The sequence below is a fragment of the Ochlerotatus camptorhynchus genome, unplaced genomic scaffold (genome assembly GCF_037179485.1).
Source record: "Ochlerotatus camptorhynchus isolate MF236.1 unplaced genomic scaffold, CSIRO-AGI_Acam_v1.1 ptg000265l, whole genome shotgun sequence".
Lineage (NCBI taxonomy): Eukaryota > Metazoa > Arthropoda > Insecta > Diptera > Culicidae > Ochlerotatus > Ochlerotatus camptorhynchus.
Genome location: NW_027040755.1, coordinates 1,905,760 through 1,931,474, shown reverse-complemented (window position 1 = coordinate 1,931,474; position 25,715 = coordinate 1,905,760). Strand labels below are relative to the sequence as shown.

At 38.7% G+C, this 25,715-nt stretch overlaps 1 protein-coding gene across 3 annotated transcripts; it reads right to left on the bottom strand.

Annotated features, from left to right (window-relative positions):
- Positions 1-3,718: 3,718 nt before the first annotated feature.
- On the bottom strand, positions 3,719-25,246 carry LOC135705333 (roundabout homolog 2-like). Of its 3 annotated transcripts, XM_065227016.1 has the most exons (7): positions 24,895-25,246; positions 24,066-24,533; positions 7,073-7,259; positions 5,325-7,011; positions 5,124-5,277; positions 5,010-5,061; positions 3,719-4,931 (listed from the first exon to the last, which is right to left on the bottom strand). In XM_065227016.1, exons 2-7 carry the CDS (start codon positions 24,142-24,144, stop codon positions 3,788-3,790), a joined length of 3,303 nt encoding a protein of 1,100 aa, XP_065083088.1. In that variant the 5' UTR covers positions 24,145-24,533; positions 24,895-25,246; the 3' UTR covers positions 3,719-3,787. The 3 variants fall into 3 exon arrangements, with proteins under 3 accessions (XP_065083088.1, XP_065083087.1, XP_065083089.1); XM_065227015.1 differs by having other exon boundaries at positions 24,066-25,246; XM_065227017.1 differs by having other exon boundaries at positions 5,124-5,265; positions 24,066-25,246.
- Positions 25,247-25,715: the final 469 nt, after the last annotated feature.

Here is a 25,715-nt window from a genome sequence, read left to right as displayed (position 1 = left end):
ATTTTAAATTAGTGCATTATATTAGCAAAAATAACCATCTCAGCGTCCCTCAACTAATAGATGTAATGCCAAAAATTTAATTTTTAATATTGATTTAAAAATGGCGATGAATGTCTATGGGATCGGTAAAAATATCAATATGCTTCTTCTCTTCTTCTTGTTCGCATTTCAAGCTTATTGCGTGCTCTCAACTTAGCGTTCTAAATGCACTTCCACAGTTATTAATTGAGAGCTTTCGATGCCAATACCAATGCATGAATTTGTATAGTGTGTGGCAAGCACAATGATACTCTATGCCCAGAAAACGAATCTCTTTCAGATGATGTAGGAAAATCGGTATCTTTTTACTAAATTTGGCTGTTGATCGTTTCTCCTGGAATACCCTTATTCACGGTGGCCACAGAACTGGTAATTAATCGGAAAAACCGGGAATTTGATTGGAACATTAACATATATCGAATTATGTCAATTTTTGCTAAACCTGGATGTTACATTGCTTTTTTATTTATTTATTTCTTTGAAACTTATCTCAGAATATGTTTGCGCATTTCTCAAGGATTTCCTTAGGATCATTTCAAAATGTCGTCAGAATTACTTTTACTTTCAGGATTCCCCTTATACCCCCCCCCCTCTCGGTTACCCGCCTTAATAAACTTTGTATGGTTATTTTGCTTAAAGGCATGTTCATGGTATCATCCAAACCGTTTGTGGAATAGTTCAATAATTTGGGTTATCGTTTGGGTATGGTATTTTTTATTAGGGTGGATGGTAGAACTATCCTACAAATGGTTTTGATGATACCCCAAACACGTCGTTAAGCTCTATCTTATGGTAATTTTTAATAAGGTAATCTTATGGATTTGTCCGGTAATCCATAGAAAAAGTAGAAGGGTATATGCCTAGGGGCACGAACGGAAGCTTGACGTAGGACTGATAACTAATGTGAAGAGCATTTAGTTATTTTAATTGATCATTATCATTATGTATATTATCCTAACTCTTTCCGTTTTTTGAATTATAGGCGTACCAAATTTGTAGTGTTTTTTTTTTCAAAGAGTGAAAGAGTGAAGTGAATCGATCAAAATCACTTGCACCCCTGCTTCCAAGTTTGGTTAATAAAATTCCACACATTTTTATTGAGCAACTTCCATGTGAAATTCCACCCAGAAGCACACATGACATTTATGAGTCAAATGAATGTGTATGTGTGGTTGCACATGGCTTTTATGTGTACATATATTAAGTATGTGACCGACACATTAATATCATTTGTTGATCACATTGCAAAATTTTATATGTAGAAAGTGGACTACCTAACCTGAAACCACCTTCCTACTGCTGCTATTGCTGCTACTGCTGCCTGCTCCCCACGCCGTCCGAAGCGAAAATGAGTTGAGGCTAGACAGCAGCGCTCTTTTATATCTTTTCAGGATAAAGCAGAATGATGTGCAATCAAGCGGTACTCGATTATGACGGCTGGGTTTGGGAAGAACGATTATTTCATGAAAACAGTGGTAAAATTATCACTTTTTTTTCGTACATCGGACAATACTTGACATTACCACTTTTCAATAGTTTCTTGTTAAAAATCATCAGTCTTAAATATTGATATTGATGCCTAGAAATATTTCTGATCAATTGGTGAGAAAATTATTCAAACTGGTCCAGGGGCAGCTGAGTTATTAATGTTCAAAATCTTTCATAATTTTGTTACATGTTCCATTTCACAAAGTGTACCTCCATATAGAAATCACAGACGTAGTCCTACGTCAAAAAAATCGTTGTCGGAATTTTGTGCAGAACACAGAACACCTCCAGAAAATTCTTGAAATTAACTCCACATTTTTCTTTGTATTCTTAAAAGCTCTCGCGATAAATTGCTTTAATTTCTCTCCATTATATTCTTTACAGTTCGCACGGAATATTCCTCGAAATCGTGGTATGCCATGTAGAATTTAGAAAAGTGTTATCCCAAAATTTTCTTGGATTTCACCTCAGAATTCCCTTGAAAGGCTTCTCAAAATGTTCTTGTAGAGGATTTCTTAGAATTCTCTTGAAACTCTCCTTAGAATTCCCTTGGAAATTTCTGCAGAATTTCCTGGAACACTACTAGTGTTCCTTTGGAAATATGCTCAACATTTCCAGTCAAAGTAGTTTCTCCCAAACTTTTTGATGTTGCTTTAAAATTCTCCTAAATTCCTTTGGAAATTCACTTGAAACTATCTTCAAACTAGCTTTAACATCTGCAAATAATTGTTTAATTATATTAAGATTTAGATTCCCCACACACTTAGAAATAATCAATTTTGTACGTGGACGGAATCCGCTTTTGACATAACTTTCGCGTTTTTATGACCTAATTAAAAAAAAAAATACGCTCGTATATGTCAGTCTCAGAGTACCTAAACGTACATGAATTTTACTAAAAGTGCATATTTGCAGCTCTCTTCAAAATTTATCTTTGATTATTCGATTGATTTACATGTAAGAGATTTTCAGCCGTAGGTGATCGTTAGGTGTAGTTTCAGGATTGTAGTCATAACATCATTAAGTTTGCCATTAGGATTCCCTTTCCGAATTTCCTTGAAATGGTACTTCCAATTCCGTCCGATTTGCTCTACAATTCTCCTCAAAACTAATTTGGCATTCTCATCATAATTGATCCAATGCTTCGGAGTGTCAGAATCTTAAAATGTTGTCCAAGTCTGAGATCTTTAAAATAAATCAATGATATCTCGAAAAGATCAAGAATGTGAAAAATTGGCCTCGCCTCAAATTATTGAAAATTTTCCGGCATTCCTTTTTTACCATATTTAGCTGTTTATATGAAACCGGCTAAACATTCTGAGCAACTGGGAATTAATTTTCTTAAATTCAATGGCCTTATAAAATCACTCGTGATTTCTGATTACAATCAATTCACACGCGTGAAATTATTAGAAAATGTCACCAGCCGCCGAACGTGACAGCGACATTGAAAATCAACCGCTCCAGAGTAGAGCCTACTGCGTTCTCAACCGACAGAGACGGTTTAGCATGCTATGAAAACCTTTCTAAAACAAATCAATGATCAGCTTCTGGATAAAGTTTGACATAATAAGCACCAAATACAAGTCTCCCGTAGAGCAATATAGAAAATAATAAATATAGCTTAGGGGTATTGTCAACCTACCCTTAAATATATCGTGAAACTTAATGTAACTTAAACTAACAGTCGACGGCTTTTACTTGTGCAAATAGCAATTAAATTGAAACTAATATAATCAATTACTTAACCTATTACTTTGAGCCTCTTGACGCTTATGGCACAACCTGCGTAACCGCCATACGATAGAACTCAACCCGCAACCTTCTTTCCATCGCTAAACACCTTCGTTTAGAAGCTCCGCGGTCGCAGCCCCCCATCCATTTGACTCTTCGCTTGTTAGGAAATAAATTACTTGCGGTTAAACGGCGGTCCCCTTCTACCATGCCTTCTGTCCCTCCATATACGCACTTGAGAGAGAGAGAGTGATAAGAGTGCTAGAGTGCGAGAGAGACAGTGATTGAGAGATAGAGACTGATTACAGAGCTACCTTAATGTTTTGTTGCTTCCATACGTTTGTTTAAAGGTTTTAAAGTTAATGAGCCTACTAAGAAAGATAGGGGTTTCCTTGCATTTGCATGCCTACTTGTTTGGTTTACTTAGAGAAAGGTGAAATTTTTGTTGTCTTACTTATTGTGTATAATAGAGCTTAAGATTAGCTTTTTTTTGTTTAGCGTGGTATGGCTAGAGTCGCTCACGACTTTATCGAATAAGAGTCCGATTGTATTTTCTATCACTACTTTTCGATCTACTTCTACTGCGTTTCGTTCGGGCAGGAGCCCACCGGTTATCGCTGTCGCTTTCGGAGCTCTGGCCAGTGCTATGCTGGCTATTGTAATTGTTGCTATTGTTGGACGCACTGTTGGGCATGTGTCCCCTGGTGGTCGTGTTGACACCTACCTTGCGGGATATGATGGGACTGTCGGCAGCGCCGGGTCCGGTCAAATATTTACTATTGAACGGTGTCTCAGGACATGGAGCTGGCGGGCTGTTCGGTTCGAAACCGATGTCCTGGGCGAATTCCATGTTCATGTGACGATAGAATTCTTCCGTAGGTTCGCCAGCATGACTGAAGAAATGATTTCCGTTGGGTGGAGGAACTGGTGGCATCTGATCCGGCCGATAGCACTGTTCGTACAGTACAGATCCACTTTCGTAGTCATTCTCCGAGTACATCTCGGCGTTGTTCATCGTCAAGGCTGGATTCATGTGATGCGGGCGGATCCAGTTCTGTGGGAAGCTCGGAATAGGTGGCGGCATGGTGTCCCATCGGTTCGGCATTGGCGGAGGAACGTGATTTTTCCGCATCATTTGCGGTGACAGGGCAGCCGGATTGGTTCGGATCGTCATGCTGGTCGGTGGGCGATATGTACCGTACGGATGGTCTGGTGGTGGTGGCAGTACATCTGATATGTTGATTGGTTCCCTAAGCGGTGCATTGTATTCGCTAGATACTGGACTGTTTGCACATTTCATGCAAGGTTCTTCGGAAATGGTTCCACCCCGCTGGAGTGTAACCGTTGCATATGGTTCCGGTGGAAGAACACAATTGTTCGGTTTGAGACTCTGAGTGTTGTTGGTGAGTTCAGCGTATTCGGATGTGCTAGGGGGGTCTAACGAGTGGGATGGTTTTACCAGAGTGTTCCCATGTAACCAAAGAGTATGTTGCTTGTCTGGGATGATTGTGGTAACAGAGGGGCCAGGGTAGGACGCTTTTACCGATTGTTTTTTGCGAACAGTCCAAAAGATGGCAAAGATCGCTCCACCGATCAGGCAGACGCACAGAATCACGAGAGCCGTTCCGGACATCCACGACGACATCCAATAGCTAGGGGTTGGATCAGTTCTGAAATGGGGTATAGGTGTTCGATTAACATCATGATCTTCTCGAAAATTCCCATAGCTGGGAACGTACTTTGGGTACCTGACTATGTTCTGCGGATCCATGTGTAGCGGTGTTGGTTGACTGTAAGGTCCTGAAACATTTAAAACACGTTTAACAAACAACCTATGCAAAGTTTATTCACTAGAAACTAACCTATCCCTCCGGCGGTCAAGCTAGCCACCTTAGCGATATACATAGCTCCCGGCGTCAAGCTGTTGATGACGACCGATTGAGTAGTAGAATTGAGAATCATCTGTCCGAGCACTTTGTTCGTGGCATTAGATTTGATTTGAATCTGTAATCCAATCTTTTAAATTGCGGAAATAGTCAATTGAATAATTTCAAAATTAATACCTTATAGCCAGTGAGTTCTCCATTGAGCATATGAACTGGTGGCGGTGACCACCGTACAAATGCTGCCGTCGTATTGATAACTCCAACCCTCACGTCAGTCGGTGGTGCCGATGGAGGTCCATCCAGTGTCTTCCCTCTTCGAATGTTGGAAACCGATCCGGACAGTCCCTCCGGGATGCTGGCAAAGATTTCATACTCCGTGAATGGGCGTAGATCATTCAACGTCAGTTCCTTCAAATTACTCGTCGTTACTTGGCTTTCAAACGAAGAGTTGTAGATGAAATTATCCATCGGATCAATAGCAACCCGATAGTACATCCGCAAAGGCATCTTTGTAGCACTATCCGTTACATCCCACGAGATTCCGATGGATCCGGCTGAGATGGTAAACACATTGTTCAGAACGATGAACTGTTCGCTAACCCATCGACTCTGATCATAGGTATGGATTTGCTCCTTACGCGCCTCTAGCGATTCATCCTTGTCCAACACTTTGATGAAGATCTTTTTCACAATGCTGCCCGCTTCGTTGATGGCAGCACAGGCATACCAACCTTCGTCTGCTTTGCTGACCGCCCTCAGTGTCAGTCCACCATTGTCTTCAAAATGGACTACGCTGCTGCTGACCAGGGAAGCAATTGTACTGGAAACTGCTTCCTGTTCATTGGCTGATTCAGTCGTTTCGCGCTTCTTCCGAACGGGATGCGTTCGGGAAGCATGTGGCAACTGGAAAAGCTGCTTTTCAGAAACCGGTTCTATCTTAATTGACCAATTTCCCACCGACTCCGGTGCAAAGGAACGAACGTGATTTTCAGTTGACTTGAGTGAAATGCTACGTTTGGACTTTTCAGACGGCTTGTGGCCAATCTGTGCTTGGGTTTCTGGTTTGCTCACGCTATTATTTACATGTGGCTTGTCGATTCGATCCCAGAATATTCGCACCCCAGGTCGGCCTTTGGCCCGACATGGCAAAGTAATTCCTTCTCCTTCTCTGATGACAACATCTACTGGGGCTTCCATGAAGGTAGGTGCTTCATAAACGTACAAATAGACGGAGATTGTTACATTTCCACCCTCGTTGTGACCCTCGCAGATGTACTTTCCCTCGTCATCCTGACGAGCATCTTCTATTCTTAGCGTATTGTCCAACAGTTTCCTTGACCTTCCCTCCGGAAGACGTCCATTCTCTTTCCGCCAGGTGACCAACGGTTTGGGATCTCCAGCCAGTTCGCATGGAAGATCGAAGCCTTCTCCTTCCAAAACTTCGGTATCATGGGGACTCTTCATTATCGTAGGTGGTGCCAATACTTTCAAATACGCTGGAGGCGTAGTTTTCGTCCCAGCCATACTTTGCGCCGAGCATTCGTACTTGCCCGTATCGTTCGGTTGAATCTCCGATATCATCAAGCTTCCGGAATCTACCATACTCAAACGTTTCCCACTTATGTCCAGCAGTTTTCCATCCTTGATCCACAGTACCGATGGCTCTGGAATACCTCGCGGAGGTGTACAATTTAGAATCACCGGGCCACCAACCAATGCTACCGTATCCTTCGGCATTGCGCGGAACTCATCCTTCAGCATGGCTATTTGCAGTGTCGCATTTCGGCTAACTGCAACACCTGCCGAATTGTGCGCTTCACAGTGATAAACCCCGGCATCTTGTTCACGTTTGTTCTGCATCACCCTAGAAATGGAAAATAAATTTTATTAATCAATTCCCTGCTCGTAAACCCGTATCCAATTACTTCAAAAAGAACAACGACCCCTCGGGCAGTATCACCCGTCGATCGGAGGGCCCGAGCGGGACTCCATTGTGATACCAGTTGATCTCCGGTGGTGGCCGACCGACTGCTTTGCAGTTGAGTGTCAGCGGTTCCTCCTTGGCGGCGACCGCATCTGCCGGATGTTCCTGTATCCGAGGTCGCAGTTGTGCTGCGAATGAATAAAGAAGTGTTTATTAGTAGGGCAACGGCAAATAACTTTTGTAGTTTTTGATAAACAAAAAATTCAAACAAGTTTTTGGTTGGGAAAAACTAGCATAGAATCCGCTCTGGAGATTTTCATTCCTCTTGCGTCATGTCGCGTTGCTATATGCTCTGCTCTATGCATCTTCACACACCGCCTGCGGATGACGAAGCGACAGACGGTGCATTTAGAAAGAGAGAGAGAGAGAGAGAGAGAGTGATATGTACAAGTGGCTACGAAGACTTTCATAATGAAGCTAGTTCAAATATTAGTCTTTTATAATTTGACAATCAAACAATTTCGAGCACTGCATTTTGATAGATGAGGCTTGTACTTCCCATCTTAAGCAAATTGGAAACTGTAAGGCAGATCGACGTATTTTAAGAAAGCTTGAATCCAGTAGGGTGACATTAGCAGGCCATTCACTTCTAATCTTTTATGTTAAAACTGTGAAAAGCAACTGCTTTTGATTCATTTTTCATGATGCGTCGACGATAATAATAAAATAACAACAGAATGTGGAATATCAAGCTTAACTGAACTTGACGATTGCATGTTGAAGATCATATCAAAATAAGCAGTTAGTTTAAAACATTTACATCCGATCGCGACACCAGATCCATCCGCTTTCATATCAAGGAGCTCGCAATGAGCTCAATTTTGCACGATGTGATTATGATGTTATTAACACCAGAATCGGTGCGTTGGATTGAGTACAACTACTTGACCTACCCGATGTATTTTATGAAAACATTTATCAAATAATCCAGCGTACTGTTCCGACGAAGATTCGAGGGTCTTCTGTGAACCTCCACCAACCAACCTTGGTGGAATGGAATTGGGTAATATGCGTAACCGTTTGTGTAAGGCTTTTGGTAACCCTCGCAGGGTGTCCATCCAACCGGGAAATCCGGGAAAAACCGAGACTTTGGAGTTGCCGGGAAAAATCCGGAAAAACGCAAATCTCATCGGGAAAGATCATATAAGTATCAAGTTTGATTTTATCATAGTCTTGTAGGTCATAATTTGTTATTGAAGAATCATTCAAACCTTTATAAAACTTGCAGTGTCACTTGGAATTAATCAATTTATATCATATACATACACTATGTTAAAGTATCAAAAATCCCAAAAATTACAAAAACTCTATTCTTTTCTTTCACTCACAATCTTTTCGCGCACGGGGCAAACGGTGATTTTGCCGTTTTTCCTACTACCATAGCTTACAGAGTTATTTTTTAGAATTTCTGTTTGGTGTCATTTGAAGAAAAATGTTTGAATTCTTTTGCTGCAATTTCCGAGTGAAGAAGTTCTAGTATAAAGCCTGAGCGAGACATATTATGTTACGAAGGTACTTGAATATAAGAAGCAGATTCATGCCAATAAATAAATGTCCTATCTCAAACTCCTTACATGCTCCATCATGCTTGGCATGCAAATGTTTGACACCGGACACAATCAACGAACTAAGATAGTTCGTCCAGAGATCAATTAAAAATAACTTCTGCTCTTTGTGCTATCCAGCTACACCAGATTAGTTAGAACATCGTAGAATACCTCGGTTAGTCTGTAAAACATAAAGATCTGACTCCATACCTCTCACGCCAAAGACAAAGTACTTAATTATCTTCATCCAGCTCAAACATTTCTAGGGGTAATCATCATTATCATGAGTTCAAATTTAAGTCGCAAATGTTTTAAGAGTGTTAAAGTGACTTCATTAAAAAAGAATAACGATCTGAACTCTAGGCATTTTGGAAAACCAAATAATCCAAATCAATGATATTATGGGGCTTCCTGTTAGAATGGTAAATTAAGAATTAAGTCGAATAATCGTATGCCCTGTTGACTCTGCAGAACTTCAAGAACAGATATCCAGGATGATTTTGATAATCGAACAATGTTATTTTTAAACACAATTGATAATTTTAAATTATGTTATGAACGGAGACTCAAAATGCTCAAAAGTGAAAACCAGATTTCGATTAACCTGTAAAATATCTTCAAGAAAATGAGAATGATAAATATGTTTGTAACACATATTTGTATGCCACAAAATGTTGTTTGACTTATAGATCTTTAAGATCTTAACTCCAGGAAGATTAAAAGAAAATAATACTGCGTTTCTCCTGTTCAGGTACTATTAATACATGATTTTTTCGACTTAGAAAAACAACATTTAGGCTTATTTTTGCGTGACTCTTTGATTTTATACAAAGAGTCACGCAAAAATAAGCCTAAATGTTGTTTTTCTAAGTCGAAAAAATCATGTATTAATAGTACCTCTTTGATTTTATACGAATTGAAAAAACGCAGTAGGCTCTGCCCGCGAACGGTTGGTTTTGTTTTCGCTGGCGCTGATTTCATCTGTTTTTCGCATATTTTTTAATTGTACCAAATCAAACCAATATTAGTTTTCGCGTGTGGATAAGTGTAAATTAAGATCTATCACGTCTTAAGCAGTTTTTTTAAGTGATATTGTAATTAACGTGAAAAATCTGGGACAAGAATTTGTTCGAGTAGCTGTGTTGCTGTGATGTCGCGTCGGTCGGTTTTTCATTTCGCTTGTTTTTGGTGCTTTGCCTCCCTTCCAAGAAGAGTTTTACCGGGTATTTTTTTTTCTCTTTTCTTTGTGCTGGCGTTCTGCCTTCCAAGCAAAAATTCGGTGCAAATGAAAAACTTCGAATGTGATTCAAAATGTCGTGTTGCGTTGTAAAAACAACGCGGAAATTTTTTTCGATTACCGCGAGTGAAGAAACCGGTCCTTTTTCGGCGCCAGAATTTGGTGAGATCCATCTGATTTATAATCAATCATAAATGCACATTTCCATATATTACTAAATACGCGCCAGATTTCGAAACATCACATTTCGAAATCTGGAAGTGTGTTTGCAGTACCATTATTCATTTGATAACGGTAGTGTTTACATGCGGGGCTTATTGTATGTGAAAGTAACCTCGGAATGGACGTGAATTACCAGGCATTCTGAAATGGGTTGCTGAATCTGCAGTAGAGCTATCGCTTTCTAACTCCCGGACTAAACTTGCTTTAAATTATTACATCAAGGATTGTTGTAAGCAAATTTCTTCCATAATACCACTGCCGGCCAGTGGGGGTTAGATTGAATACACACACACACACACACTCTTTGATTTTATACGAATTCCATGAAGTTTTTAAGATCTAGATCATCACGTATTGTAGAGCAATTCTGCTGGCAAAAATATATGATTATCTATAAACGGTCAATTTTGAACGTCTTTTTTGTATAAAGCAGAGGTGATTTTTGGGATGGGGTTTTTTTTTTAAATAACCGGGAAAAAACCGGGAATTGAAAAATTGGATTTGAATGGAGACCCTGCCCTCGTTTTTTTAATTCTTTACTATAGAGATTCTTAGTCGTAGGCTCTTAAACTCTCGGAAAGGTTCAGCTTGTAATCCATTGGACGTCACGAGGGTTGTTACAGCTGGTGCGTATTTTGCGAAAAGCTTATCACGAAAATCAATCAATTGTAATATTCAACTATCAATTCCTATCAACTATTAATAATTGTTGTTCAGCAAGTATCTGATCTATATTGTGAAGAATAATAATTAGAAGTAAATGTTACCAAATGATATCACTGTTAACACTTGAAAAATCTAACTTTTTTCACAGACGATTTTCGATATAAATATGTTTTACAAAATATACAACTCATCATTCCCATAAACTTTGCTAAAAAACCCAAATTTGCTAGCATGTCATTTTCATTGAGATTTTAAGTATTATTTATGGAATTCCCCTAAAAATCGATTTTGTGGCTTTGACCTATGTGTTTGATTTTTCCAAGGCAGGAAAGTTTTATTTTTATTTCTTCAAAACATGATGTTTTACATCAATCAAATCTCAAAATGGGTCAAATATTTTCAAAAACTAATACCGTGATGAGATTCTATATATTTTGATGTACATTTCGAGTGGAGGAACACAGTTCTAGAAAGTTGTGGATTTTTTTTTTAAATAAAAAAAAAACTTTCCTGAACATAGTATGCTTTGAAAAATTGATTTTAAGGGGAAATTTGTGTTTTCAGCAAAGTTTATGAAAATGATAAGTTCTACAATTCTGAAGAACATTTCTGACCGTGGACGACGCAATGAAAAAGCCAACAAAACATTTAGTCACTCATGAACAGGTGACTCACATCGCTTGTCTTCGCTCACACCAGCGGCGTTTCTTTAACCTCAATCTACCTGTGCACCAACTATCAAAACATAAACAATTATCAAAATATTGCTTGCAATGGATAAATATTGAGTAAACTAGAAGATTCAATGTATTTTTCAACCGATTCGAGTATGAATATGGCATTAAATCTGGTATTGAAAGTTGGTTCACAGGTAAAAAGTGAGGTTACGCGACACCACTGGCTCACACAACATGTAATTGAGGCATTTTTCCATAGAAAATGCACACAAATCCAGAACAAGGGTAGGGTACTATCGCATAAGAATAATCGTGCTCACTGATCTAATGACTGAGTGCTCGGCTGTCAGTTTCTCGTTTACTTCCCAATCATTCAAACTCTCACGGGGCAGTGAATGATGAGGTGGATAAAATCTCACATTCCTTGCAGAATCTTAATTGAAAACTGAAGGCTGCTTTTGGAGTGGGTTAAGTAATCTCCTTTTAATACGCATTTTTAATAGAAACTAAGCGATCGATTCGACCTCTGGTGGTGAATACGACAACGTCAAAAAGAATGATGTGAACTGACATGTTTGCCAACAAAAGATCATAAACTCGCACATATTGAACATAATCTCCCGCAAGTTACATGCGTACATCCACTGCCTTCCATAGAACAAAAAATGAATATTACTGGTAATGTAAACATTCATGCGTGTAGAATTGTATTTATATTCACGCAAACTAGCAACTTGCAACAAATATTGCATACAATAATTGCCGTTCTAATACATAATTTGAAATATTCCATGAAATTGCTCTTAACTTTACAGGATCTTTAATGTAAATTTATATGATATATGACGCTCTATTTATGTGCATCATATTGAACAGAAATTTGCACTACTTATCCGAACTGTTTTTCCATTCGCATATATGTGCATTGTAACTTAAAAAAATAAATTTTACAACTCTTCTCCCTATCGTAAGCGGCACGCAATGAACTTAAACCATTACCTAACATCGTAGTCATCAATTGCAATCATCCCCATCACTTGAACCACCACGCACGCTCATAAGTGTCATACCATTTAGCTGAACGCAATAACCTATAAGGCCGTACTCCTCCTGGTAGGCCACTTGCATCTACATATACGTCAGAATCAAGCACTTCTCATAATATTGAAATTTCCTCATCATATCATAAACACACAACGCAGCACATCAAGAGCAATTCATTCTACGCAAGCATGGCCTGCTGCTGATGCTTCTGCCGCCCGCCACCCAAAAACAAGAGACCATCATACACGACACACGGTATCCGGACGCAGCAGGCCAGCGAACGTCAAGACCATCGAAATCAACATGATTGCACAGTCCATAGCGGAACAGTAGGCCACGGTGTGAAGGAGTGCGATCGGGTGAAAGTGATGTCTGTGTGGTGTGTCGTTTGCGGGCCAGAGCAAAAGAGGTGCAATCAAGCAAGGGTGCGATGCATTCTCGAAAATGGAGCCGAAATTTATGATGTAGACTATATATTTTTTCCTCTTCAAGTGCGTTCCGCTTGACGTCTCGTTTTTTGTATCTTATGTAGGAATCCCAGCCGCCAGATATTATGGCCTTTTTCGGGAAAAACTCACTTCGTCCTACCTCCAAGACCAAGCCTACTGGATGGCTGGTTTGTCGTTCGAAAACTTTGCGATGATGAAAAGAGGGGTTGCTTATGCTGTGTTCTTCTCTGTTGTGGTCTCTGGCTCATTTTAGGTGCTATGTGAGATGAATATGTTGTTCCCACAGACGTCAAACACCATAAGAAGGTAAAAGTTTATGTGGGAGTCCTGGTTGTCGGCAACGGATAAGCACATATATCACTAAGCGGTATGATTGCGATGTGTGTATGTATGGTGCTGGTCTGAAATAAGAGCTTAATTTTCAAAGAACCTTCCTTCACTGAAGAGTCCGTTTACCCGGGGTTTGGTTAGGTAGATACAATTAATGTTAATAGATATTTAAAAATATCAAACTAAATATTTAGTTAAATTTAGTTTATCACAGTAGTGTGAATTATTAGTACCATACGAAGGATCCACGACGTGTGTGCAGTAATAATAATATTAAAACAAACAGAAAAATTTCATTCCAGAAACTTTCACCATTTGAAAGCGGAGATTTTTATTGACTTAAATTGTAAATTTAAAATAGGGTGATCCCTACACGCAGGAAAATGGATTTTTGTTTCAGGGCCTAATGTATTTTGTTATTGATTCAAACATATTGTATCACTATTTCAACAAAACATGTTTTTGAATCAACAAAATGGTTTTTAGAATCAACAAACACATCTAAAATATATTAGGCCCTGAGACAAAAATATATCCATTTGAACTTAAAAACCATTTCTCTACGTGTATAGTTACTGAGTTCAAAATATAAACTTTTCAGTTATTAAAGGGTGGATAGTGAACCGGGAAAACCGTGAATTTAAAAAGTACCCGGGAAAAACTCTGGAATTCTATGGGAAAACCGGGAAATCTATCAACCTTAATTTATGGTCACTTAAATTAGAGAATTTATTTTAATTTTTTATGACTGTACAAGCTAATTATAACCGATGATGTGTACTACTTTTAGAAATGGTTTAATATTATCCTATTTAAAATCAAAACCATTTTGCCATAATAACCTTGGAATTCTGCTCAGAATTATGATGGGATTCTCCATAAGGTGAATGTGCAGGTGAGTCTTAGCGTGAAACTTCGAAAGCACAAATGTTAGTTTCCACAAAGCAAACAATAATTAAATTGCAGGGCTGATAGCGGCTCACTTTTTAGTTTGAAGGTAGTCACAAAAAGTCCCTATTTTCGACAAAAGTACTAAAGTCACTCTTTTTCACCATTCCTTTTTTGTAACTAGGGTAAACGCTCCTATAGTTGGCGTAAAGGGTGATACGGTCAAAATTTGGTCAATATCAACTTGACGTATTTCTTTCAATTTTGCATTTAAAAAACCTGAACACCCCTCATTTTGAAGGTGTGTGTGTGTAGAATGTTGCTCCTATTTTGATTTTGGAATTCACTCTTCAGTTGTCAAAATGCCGTCCAAGCAAGAAGAGCAGCGTATCAAAATTTTGCTCGCGCATCGCGAAAATCCGAGCTACTCGCACGCAAAGTTGGCAAAATCGCTAAAAGTTGCCAAATCAACCGTTACAAATGTAATTAAAGTGTTTGGGGAACGTTTGTCGACAGCCAGGAAGTCTGGATCGGGGGGAAATCGAAAACCGGAAGCCGCTGAGACGACAAAGAGAGTTGCCGGTAGTTTCAAGCGAAACCCTAACCTCTCTCTCCTAGATGCCGCAAATAAGCTGGGTGTATCGTCTACAACCGTGCATCGAGCCAAAAAACGAGCCGGACTATCGACTTACAAGAAGGTAGTGACTCCAAATCGCGATGATAAACAAAATACGACGGCCAAAGCGCGATCCCGGAGGCTGTACACGACGATGCTGACGAAGTTTGACTGCGTGGTAATGGACGACGAAACCTACGTCAAAGCCGACTACAAGCAGCTTCCGGGACAGGAGTTTTATACGGCAAAAGGAAAGGGAAAGGTAGCAGATGTTTTCAAGCACATGAAACTGTCAAAGTTCGCAAAGAAATATCTGGTTTGGCAAGCCATCTGTACCTGTGGCTTGAAAAGCAGCATTTTCATAGCTTCCGGGACTGTCAACCAAGAAATTTACGTGAAAGAGTGTTTGAATAAACGTCTGCTGCCTTTCCTGAAGAAACACGGTTGTTCCGTACTGTTTTGACCGGATTTGGCATCTTGCCATTACGGTAAAAAGGCCATGGAGTGGTACGCCGCCAACAACGTGCAGGTGGTTCCCAAGGACAAGAACCCTCCCAACACGCCAGAGCTCCGCCCAATTGAGAAATACTGGGCTATTGTCAAGCGGAACCTAAAGAAGACCAAAAAACTGCTAAGGGCGAGCAGCAGTTCAAGGCAAACTGGCTTTCTGCGGCGAAGAAGGTGGACAAGGTGGCTGTACAAAATCTGATGGCAGGGGTCAAGCGTAAGGCCCGGCAATTCGGATTTGGAAAAGCGGAAGCCTAACTGAATATTTTTCCTGAATTTTATACTAATTGAACTTGAAAAAGAAATTTAATTTGATTTATTAAATAAACGATTTCACCGATTTACACGCGTTTTCCCTTGACCAAATTTTGACCGTATCACCCTTTACTTTAGATGCTTTAGGTTCCTATAGTTGTGTATTGAGTCTCCTTGCACTACTATAGGAACCTAACGCTTCTAACGTATCGCAACTATAGGAGCGTTTCCCCTAACAAAAGTTGTTACAATGCTTAGTTCCTAGGTGGATGTTTCTTTAAACTAACGAACGGAAAAGTACGCAGAAGAAACCAAGACGATACATCATCAAAGCACACTTTTATTTGCGATTCCGCACATTTGAGGAGTCAAATTTCAACTGCAAAATACAATAATCATGGTGACCAGTTTACCGGGGAATCGGGAAAACCGGAAAAAAGCCAGAAATTCGATGTCATTGGAATTGGAATTGAAAACCGTTGGACTCGACTTTATTTTCAGGATACAGTCCTTTAGAAGAACTATTAAGATATTTTTTTGATTTTTTTCCAAAGCGATTTCGAACAGATTTTAGAATGGATTCTCCTGATCCAAAATTTTGGTAAAATTTCAACGAAAGTGTGCGAAGAGTTTTAAGGAAATTCCAAGGATAATTACAAGGGCTACTCGGAAAGCATTTCTAGATAATTTTAATGAGAATTCCATGTGAATTTAGAGGAGAACTCCAAGACAATTCTGATCATAAATTCATGCGATCTCTGAAATGGGAGTTTTTAAGGATTAAGAATTGACTTAAATAAGTTTATAATTGAAGAGAAGCTAATAACGAATTCCATGATTTATTTTTGAGTGTTCTGAAGAGAGTTTCTGCACTGTTATAAAGAAATTTTCAAGGTACTCCCAGAGATAAAGTCACATTTATTTCAAACAAAATCTGTTCATAACTCTGTAAAGAAAATTGAATTTAAACAACAAAACACGGCAAATGTGTGCTTTACGTAGATAATAATCTCATAGAAGCGTAGACGCTGCTTAGATTTCTGGGAGTACGTGAATTCCCCTACTTGAACTTGAAAGCAATCGTATACAATCATGTCATGCTCTGTAAAGCTTCTCTGATACTTAAGGGGGTATTCCCGATCTTTTTTTTTCAAAAAATCAAATTTTTTTTCACGTTTTTTTTTTGTACTTTAGACTATATACTTTCATCCCCTCAAGCCGTTTTCCGATCAGCGAATTCGGTATCCAGGCATAGCTGACTAATGGTAAGAACCCCCAAATGGTTTTAACTAAAGTCAAAACTTTAAACGCGTTTTTCTCGAAACCACATTTTTTTATCGGGCGAAGATTTTTCTCAGAAACTATAAGAGATATTGGCTTGAATCTTTGCGCATTTTGTTCCTTATTAAATTCTTTGGAGCTTCTCCCACTTTCAGCCAAAAATATTAACATTTAACATTGTTTGAAGCACCTTAAAGCTGCAAAAAAGCGGGCTAAAAATCGCCTGTTTTTTCATATGGCCGCCATTTTGTTAATTTGCAAGATTTTTTGCTGCCAACGGGAGAAGCTCCAGAGAATCTTATGCAGATTATTAATTTCATCACGAAATCTGTTTCAGATGAAGCCGTTCCAGAGAAAAGTCTTCGCCCGTCCAGGCGTTTGCAGCGAACAGGGGTCTGTTTGCCGCCATTTTGTGACGTCAATAATGTCTTTTTTTATGTCGAAAAAAATTTATTTGTAAACTTTAATGTTCAATAAACAAGAATCCCAAAGAGTTAGGCGCATTACTATTCATTTTCCTTGAAAAAAAAATTAATTGAAAAACAGGCCGAAAAAAGGCAAAAGATTGGGAATACCCCCTTAAATACGGAAAACTGGAATTTAGATTGTTATTAACAACTGAATAGTCTCAAATGTCCATGTTTTTTTTTCTTGATAATAAAGAACCTTATTGTTACTAAAATCAAAAACTTTATTAAGAAGTAACTTTTGGTTTTGTATAGTTAATCTTAAGATTGATACATCTCTAAAATTTCACCAAGTTCGCAGTGGCGTCGCCTTAACCTCAATCTACCTGTGCACCAACTCTCAAAACATACACAACTATCAAAATATTGCTTCCAATGGATAAATTTCGAGTAAACTAGAAGATTAAGAGATTGGTTTTTAAAGTTGGTGCACAGGTAAAAGTGAGGTTTCGCGATGCCACTGCAAGCTCGTGTACCTGATGAGTTTAAAATGTCGATGCTTTTCAATATCCACAAAACTTAAATCTTTGATCATTATCGTCAATGTCCTAGAACTCTAGTTTTGTTTTGAGTACCTAATTACATCGTAAACATTCTCTCAGTTCCGGGAGGTGGGATTTTTTGTTAAAGGTCTCGATTTATTTGTCCCCTCCCCTTGGCTAGTTTTTGCACCTTGCTGTTGGTGGGCGGGCTTAATTTCATGCTTTATAGTGGAGTGTTGGAGACGGTAGGTTTAAGGTGTATTCAGATCTGAGCGATGTTTCATGCGCGGAGAGAGGTTTTGCGAGGGTACGAGAGGGAGAAAAGTACTAGTTGTTTCTCTCATTCCAACGCAAATTTTGCTCCGCTCCGCTAATGTACGCTCAGATCTGAATACACCTTTATGGTCGGCGTTGCTGGCTCATGCCGCGATAGAATGGCGTCATGGGCAGGCAATGGGGATTACTAAGCTTCCCCTCTCTGATAAACCACTGCATGAGAGAACCAAAGATCTAGTCTAGCAGTGATAGTATCACACTTGTTACTCCTTTAATTGAGAGCCGCGTCGTTGTACGCTTACGTATAGGCACTGACGTTGGGTGTGATACTGGCGGGTTTTGCCACAAATCACTCTTATTTTATTTATTTTTTACGATAGATTTATTTGGGTTTGCAAGGGAATTATACTATTGAAATATTTCAGAAAGTGCCCAACGGTGCTCCTTCTATTTGCGTGACAAGCTTTCATTGTTGTTTTCATTGAAGTATTACTCAGGAAACAATGTTAAACATCATTTTTGTACATGGTATTGTAACTAATCTTATATGTGCTTCAATTTAATTTGGGATAGGGTCGAACTAAGATATAATAAATAGGTATAGGTCCAAATCAAAAGTACTTGAAACACGTTTAATTTTAGATTACAAGCACAAGTGCAGATAATAATTAATAAAGCATGGGTTATTATTGATTAGGTGAATTAGAGATTTAAGTAATTTATTAAATTAGACTAATGAGATATCATAATCATCAAATGAACTTAAATAATAAACTTCAGAAAGTCTAATGACATTAAGTAGATTAACAAAAGAATTAGGATGCGGGGGTCCGCTTAGGGAGGCAACTTACCTTTAAAGTTGTAGAATAAATCTTCTTATTTAGTCTTGAACTTTAAAATTAACAAGGAGACGACTAAACAGATTAACAAGGAGAGGAATAGTTTAGGAAATAAGTAAAAGTAGAAGTATGTGACAATTAATAGCTTTCAAACTTTTGGAGGTATTGTATTCCCCTGAGTTTGTTGTACTCGATTACTATATTATTCTCTCAATACGCGAAATCTCTTATATATGCGATTAAAGCATTTGAGTTAACTTATTTCTTAGTGTTCAAGTACTTACATTTGTAAACAGCAGTCAATGTTAATCTATGAACTAAACCCTACGTGACTGTAAAATCGATCTTTCCTTATGTGGTATTGACGCATCGATGCACGTTTAACTTTTCGCGGCTGTCGGAATCAACGCGCCTACGTCTACGGATCTTACGCAGAAGTGATTCGCATTTCGGTAGAGCTTGTCAAAAGTGTTTTGAGCTTATGTAGTCTAGAATTTGTTCGGTACGGTCGCGAAATTTTGAAATGATTGGTAAAATAACTAAATTGAAACAAAGCTCAATAGTAAAATAAGTAGAATATCTAGGGAGGAAACCAAAATTAATCAACTTGCCAACATAGGCTATCACATTTATTTTGGTGGCACTCTTTAAATGATAATAAGCCTTTTTCTCGCTTCGGTTGTCTCGCACGGCTTTCGGAATTCGCGCGGTTTTCGTAACTTACATAATTTAGATATTTCGTTCGAAACGGATTTACTTATTCAATCGGTTTACTACGCGGATGTATCTACGCGCACATGTCACAGCATTTTTTCTATAACTATCCTGAAACAATACATACGGAATCCAGTGTTCAAGCGGCCAACATAGGCTAGTCCTTCTGCTGTATTGTCAAAGATAGAAGCAAAATTTATTCAAATGGGTCAAGTCTTGAAAACTAAGCTGTCACGCAGCTCCAGCTTGATACCCAATAAAAAAAAGGTCTCGATTTATTTGTCATAAAATATGGATATATTTTTCAGGTTGCCCTATATCCCAGGATCCACAATATCGTCTACTAATTGAATTAAAATTTAATGTAAATTCAGAACACTTTTGACGGTATATCTTAAGGAATTGTGAGAGAATGTGGACTAGAAGAAGGATGATAGGGGAACAGAACCTATCCTCGGCTTATGCTCCTATTTTGGGTCTAACGCTGAAACTCAGGATTGAAGCAACATGTCACTAGTTTTCATTTTCTAATGATATGATGCGGTTCATTATACTCCATTCCAGCAGAAAAATCAGGTCGGAGAAGTTTTAGCATTAAGCTCAAAATAGGACCATAGGTCGAGAATAGGATCACTAACCTTACCATGATCATTCTGAGCAAAACTCCAAGGTAATACAACAGAGAAATCTAAGAGCATGCTGAGGATTATTTCAAGAAGATTCAGGGAGACATAGGAGTTTTCGGAGAATTCATAGAGTGTATGTTACGCAGGATTACAATTAAATCTAAGCATAATTCCTATAGAACCTCAAATAAATTCGGTCAACAATTCCAAGAGGGTTCTGATAAATTTGAGGAGCAATCTAAGGATTTTTTTAGGAGAACTGCAAGTAATCTTAGGTGAGAATGTCATAGCTGTGAGTTGAATTCCAAAGGAAGGAGCATGATTCAAATGGTAATTCAGAAATACAATCAATGAAAATTCTGAGATTAATTCCAAAGGAATTTGAGGAAAATTTCAGGCTGATTTCGAGGAGTATAATTTTCAAAGGAAATTTCCATAGGAACAGTATTTCAAAGAATTTTAAGGATGTCCTAGCAGAACTAAAAAAATATTCGTAATATAATTCCATGGGAATTTCAAGGGAGTATTAAGTGAATACGGAGTTGAACGCCTAGTGAATTTTCAGGACCATCCTTCGGGGAATCCCTACGAATAACAACAAGAAGTATGAATAATTTAATGTTCATTGCAAGGTGGATTCAAATAGTGTTCTAAAGAAGATTTGCATGAATATTATAGAGAAAATGTTAAAGGAATACCAGAGAGGCATCTGAGATGAGGATATTCTGGGATGATTTTTTTTTTCTTTTCAGAATACAGAAATTCTTACAAAATTACAGAATTTGAATTCTATTACTCATGTTTTATTCTTTCGAAATTAATCAATATTCGGTCAAATGACCCGGAACCATTATTTTTGTGATTTGCAAAGGCATTTTTTGTACCTAACAATTTCTTTCGAATGTTCATTAAAAATTGTGAGTTACAGGTACAACGTAAAATGAAAAGGTAACGGCCTTTCTCGGTGTGTTTTTCATAAGATAAACAATCCTTATGTTTATGCTTAGTACGTGTCCACGCACTGGGATCCTCTTCGATGAGCTCCAACGCCTGGCAACGGCTGAGCGAACTATCCGGAAATGGTCACTGGTTCAGGGGTTTAGCCACAGTAAGTTCAAACTCTTTAGTCTTTAAAAAGACTGATTGGTTGGCTGTGTGGTTGGTTTCGGTCAGGAGAAAAGAAATGAACTCGCGGCGTTAGATTGATTGTATATTGATTGGTGTGATTCTTATAATGGTTCGATTTTTACTGATGTAGGGGAAAATTGGTGCCGGTACTTTTATACCTACCGACTCGATCGAGAGTGATCGAGCCGGAAGGATATTCCTATTTGATGTAGTTGCTTGTGTATTCCTACTGTGTGGAGTATAGAGCGAAATACAATTGTGTGCGGCGTGTGGGTACAATACATTTGGATTTCTGCTTGTTCTTTGTCGCTTGTGCAGTGGTATCTCGGACCATCGCGTTGTTCGCGACAGTACGTTTAAACAGTATATTTAACGATTAACAATATAGGATGTTCCAATTATTTAACTATTAACCCTTTGTAAGTCAGTAACAACTATATTGCCACCAACAATTCATATTTGTTGGAGTTAGTTGGAAATGGAGTACGGCAGTGTGAAAATTGATTAAAAGTTGAAAATGAGCGAAGGGCCACAGTATTAGTCAAACACGCACTTCTTTACCTAACTCATACATCAATCGATGAAGAGACTTGAAGTATTTCTTCAAATCTACAGGCAAAAGAGTGCGCATTTGACTTGCTCATATACTGTCTGCGACTGTGGAATAGTTCTAGCGACGTTTAATCACTACCTAAAGCCCCACGTTTCCGAAAGCATGTTCACTCGATGGTGTGTAATTCTTCTTTACTCAACTATTGTGTTGCTCCTCTCGTCATGACCACGTAGTCATCTCAGAGAGAAATATTTGTTTCTGTTCACTCTTGTTTGTATCTTTGTTTTTAAGTGCTGGATACTTCTGCCATTAGTCAACGTTCTTTATTTTTCTGAGCCATAACAAATGTACAATGACAAATTTACAGCAATATTTGTGTCAACAGTCGGCCATTAATGAATAAAAAAGATTAAACTGTTATATTTTTTTGTGTATTCATCGTATTTTAATAGAATTGATGCCAAATTAACGATCGCAAAATCTCAACTTTGTTGATTTATTATTCATAAAAATATTCTTCTTCTTCTTCTTCTTCTTATTCGCATATTAAGCTTATTGCTTAGCGCATATTAGCTTATTGCGTGCTCTCAACTTAGTGTTCTAAATGCACTTCCACAGTTATTAATTGAGAGCTTTCGATGCCAATTACCAATGCATGAATTTGTATATTGTGTGGCAAGCACAATGATACTCTATGCCCAGGGAAGTCGAGAAAATTTCCAACCCGAAAGATTCCCTCGACCGGACCGGGAATCGAACCCGCCGCCTCCGTCTTGGTAATACCGTGCCTTTACTGACTAGGCTATGAGGCCCCATAAAAATATAGTAGTTAGAATAAAGCTGCTCAAAATAGAAGAGATTTTCTATAATTGCTCTAACTTCCGACAGCTTGAATAGTCTATAAATCAGTTGTCAAGAACCCATGAATTTAGATGCGCGCGCAGAAAAAATATCTCTTTCAACTTTTTTTTTGGAGAAAAACCAAAATTTGGACCAATTTTTTTTCATACAAAATGTTTGGCTTATTTCCTCAAAAAAAAAATTGTATTTGTTCATAACACCTTGTGAACATTATCTTTTATTGTAGTACGAGTTATTTTGATGCATGGTTTGTTCTGCCTTATAAAGGGTTAACAAGAGGGGATATTTTGGGCCTCCCTTAGTTCGGCTGGGTTCGATTTCCGGTCCGATCTAGGAATTTGTTGGGTAGAAAAAGGTCTAGACTTCCCTGGGCATACAGTATGATTGTACTTGCCACACAATTATGCTAATGCACAAATGATACGGGCTTAGAAAGCTCTCAATTAACAACTGTGAAAATTCCCAAAGGACACCAAGTTGAAGACCGGTTTAAAGTTCCAGCAGCAACGCAATAAAGCCAAAGAAAAAGAAGAAAGATATCCCACAAGCTACTTTCATAATGCCCATATTACGGGCAGTATAGCAGTCAGGATATTTTGTCACTTTCATTATTAAGTTTTCTACATTCAACCCTCCCTAACTCGATAATGAAGGGATTATTGAGTCACGAAGATGCTGTTTTCAATATTTTTATAGGTGAGGTGGTCGAAGTACATCGAGTAGGAAAAACATCGAGTAAGAGAGATTGTACTGTATTACTAAAGGCATTCTCAAAAGATAAATTCCTTAATGCTTCAGGCAACCAGTGAAAATTAATCGCTTCGTGATTCATTAAACAAACCATCAGATATTGCGGAGAAAACGTCCACGTCTCTTCATTGAACCTCGCCTCATCCCCTTCATCAGTTCGAAATGGTCTCACTCAAAAACAAATCTCCTGCTGCTGTTTTCCGCCTTAATTCACATCTCTTTCATTTTTTTTGTTTTGTCATACATTTTCAAAGCACACCGATAAAATATCGATTTTCGGCACTCTTGCTGAGGCTGTATACCCACTACTTATGTGAACGACAACAGTGCCAGTAGCGGTGCTGCTGCTGTCGTGGTTCATCTCACTCGCATTCGCTCGTCCCCTTTTTTCCAGTGGAGACAATCGGCGGAAAATTTGGCGAAGCGGAAATGAGCCTCGCAAAATCATCCCCACACACAAAGTCAGAAATGGTAGTTGGGCTTTAAATTTGAATGAAAAATACTCTATGATTTCGTTACCTTCAACTGGATTATATAAACCACCGAGGATAATCGTACTGAACAGGGCAGACACCAGCAGGCTTGAACATTGATCCATATTTTCCTGCAGTTGTTGTTGTTGTACTATTTTCTATTGTACTGCTCCGGCGTTTCCTTGAATGTGTTATTTTTTTTTTTTTTGCAATCGCGAGGTGTAGATTGCTGTGAAACTGCACTATTTTTTGCCTATTTTTTTTTCTTTTCACTACGATTTGTTTGCACTTGAGATATGTAGGATACACTATTTTTTGTAAACTTCTCCTTCGCTTTTTTTTTCTCAAACGCGTGGGCGTGAAAGGGACTTTGCTTTTCTTCTTTGTGGTTGAATTTTTGTTTCCACTTCTTTTCACATCGCAATTCACATTCGTTTCCAATTCAGAGAGAACCACTTTTCATCATTTTTTGTCGATTAAACACTATCCATCATCAGCCAAAAATGTGAAGAATCTGATCGATTGAAACACCCGGAAAATAGTCACACACTGGGAAAAGGGGTTCGAGGAAGGATTCACAGCAGAGACACATCGGAAAATCCAACATCGGACGGGCTGCCAAAAAGTGGGCTCTCATCAATGGAGAGGGGTCGATTGGATCCTCCTCGTCGTGCATGGGCTGGAAATTAGAAAATTGTCCCGTGCTGCTTTTCAAACTTTTTCCCACTTTTCTCACTCTCTCTGACCGTACGGAAACTGAATTTAGAAATTATACACATCGATGGAAAAAACTATCATGTGAAAAGACACACCAACAATATGCTTCTGCTGCTGCTGAACAACATTTGCCCTTTTTCCATCACACTTGCCCCTACCGCGCATTTCCTCACACCGCTCTTTTATTCACTGTGTCCGAACAAGAGAAAAAAAAAAAAAATGAAGGAAACTTTTCCTATGCGACTATGTATTGTGGCCAAAAAGTTCTCCAGACCGTACAATTTTTCTCACTCGGAAGGCATTCTTGCGCGTAGTTTTCCGAACGAATTTTACTCAAACTTTAACTCGCAACATTTGTTTTACACTTGGGGACATTTTTGGGACCCTATCAATGGTGGAAAAGTGAAAAATCATCCTTCGAAGAAAACACTCCCAAAACACAACATGTACACTCTTTTTCGCAGTCAAAATTATTCTACGAAACATGAACATGTAGAATAAGGAGGGTTCCATTCGTCGGTGTTTGGTGGTGTTTGTGTTTCATCCCAAGGCTGTTAAAACATTAGGCTGCTAGACTCAAACATGGCAGTCGCAGCATAAAGTGGGGTCTTTGCTCGTGTGTGTGCGCGAGATTATTTTGGTAAACATTATGCTTGACAGCACCACATGCATAAAATGACCATGGTGTATCTTCTGCATGTCGTTTCGGTTTCAATATTGATGTGGATTGGTATTGTTATTTTCCCCTGTGACTGTCCTAATAGAAAAGTGCAATAAAAAGTGCCTAACGGCGTTATTGGCGTATCAGCCAGATGATACCATTCGGGGTATCGTTCGTTTATGGTTTCAGTTTATTAGGGTGTGAGCCGAGTTATCTGTAGAATTGGGTGAAAAGTGTTTCTCTATTTATTTCACGAATTATTCAACCATACAGGCTTTATTGGTAAGCGTGATTATTTCTCACCCCAGCAGGCCTGGG

Excerpts from the sequence above, each read along its gene's own strand:
- LOC135705333 (XM_065227015.1), bottom strand. The coding sequence starts at position 24,144 with ATGGATCAATGTTCAAGCCTGCTGGTGTCTGCCCTGTTCAGTACGATT. Across the intron at positions 5,062-5,123 it reads CTTGACCGCCGGAGGGATAG|GACCTTACAGTCAACCAACA; the intron begins GTTAGTTTCTAG and ends TAAATGTTTCAG. Across the intron at positions 4,932-5,009 it reads GATCCGCAGAACATAGTCAG|AACTGATCCAACCCCTAGCT; the intron begins GTACCCAAAGTA and ends ACCCCATTTCAG.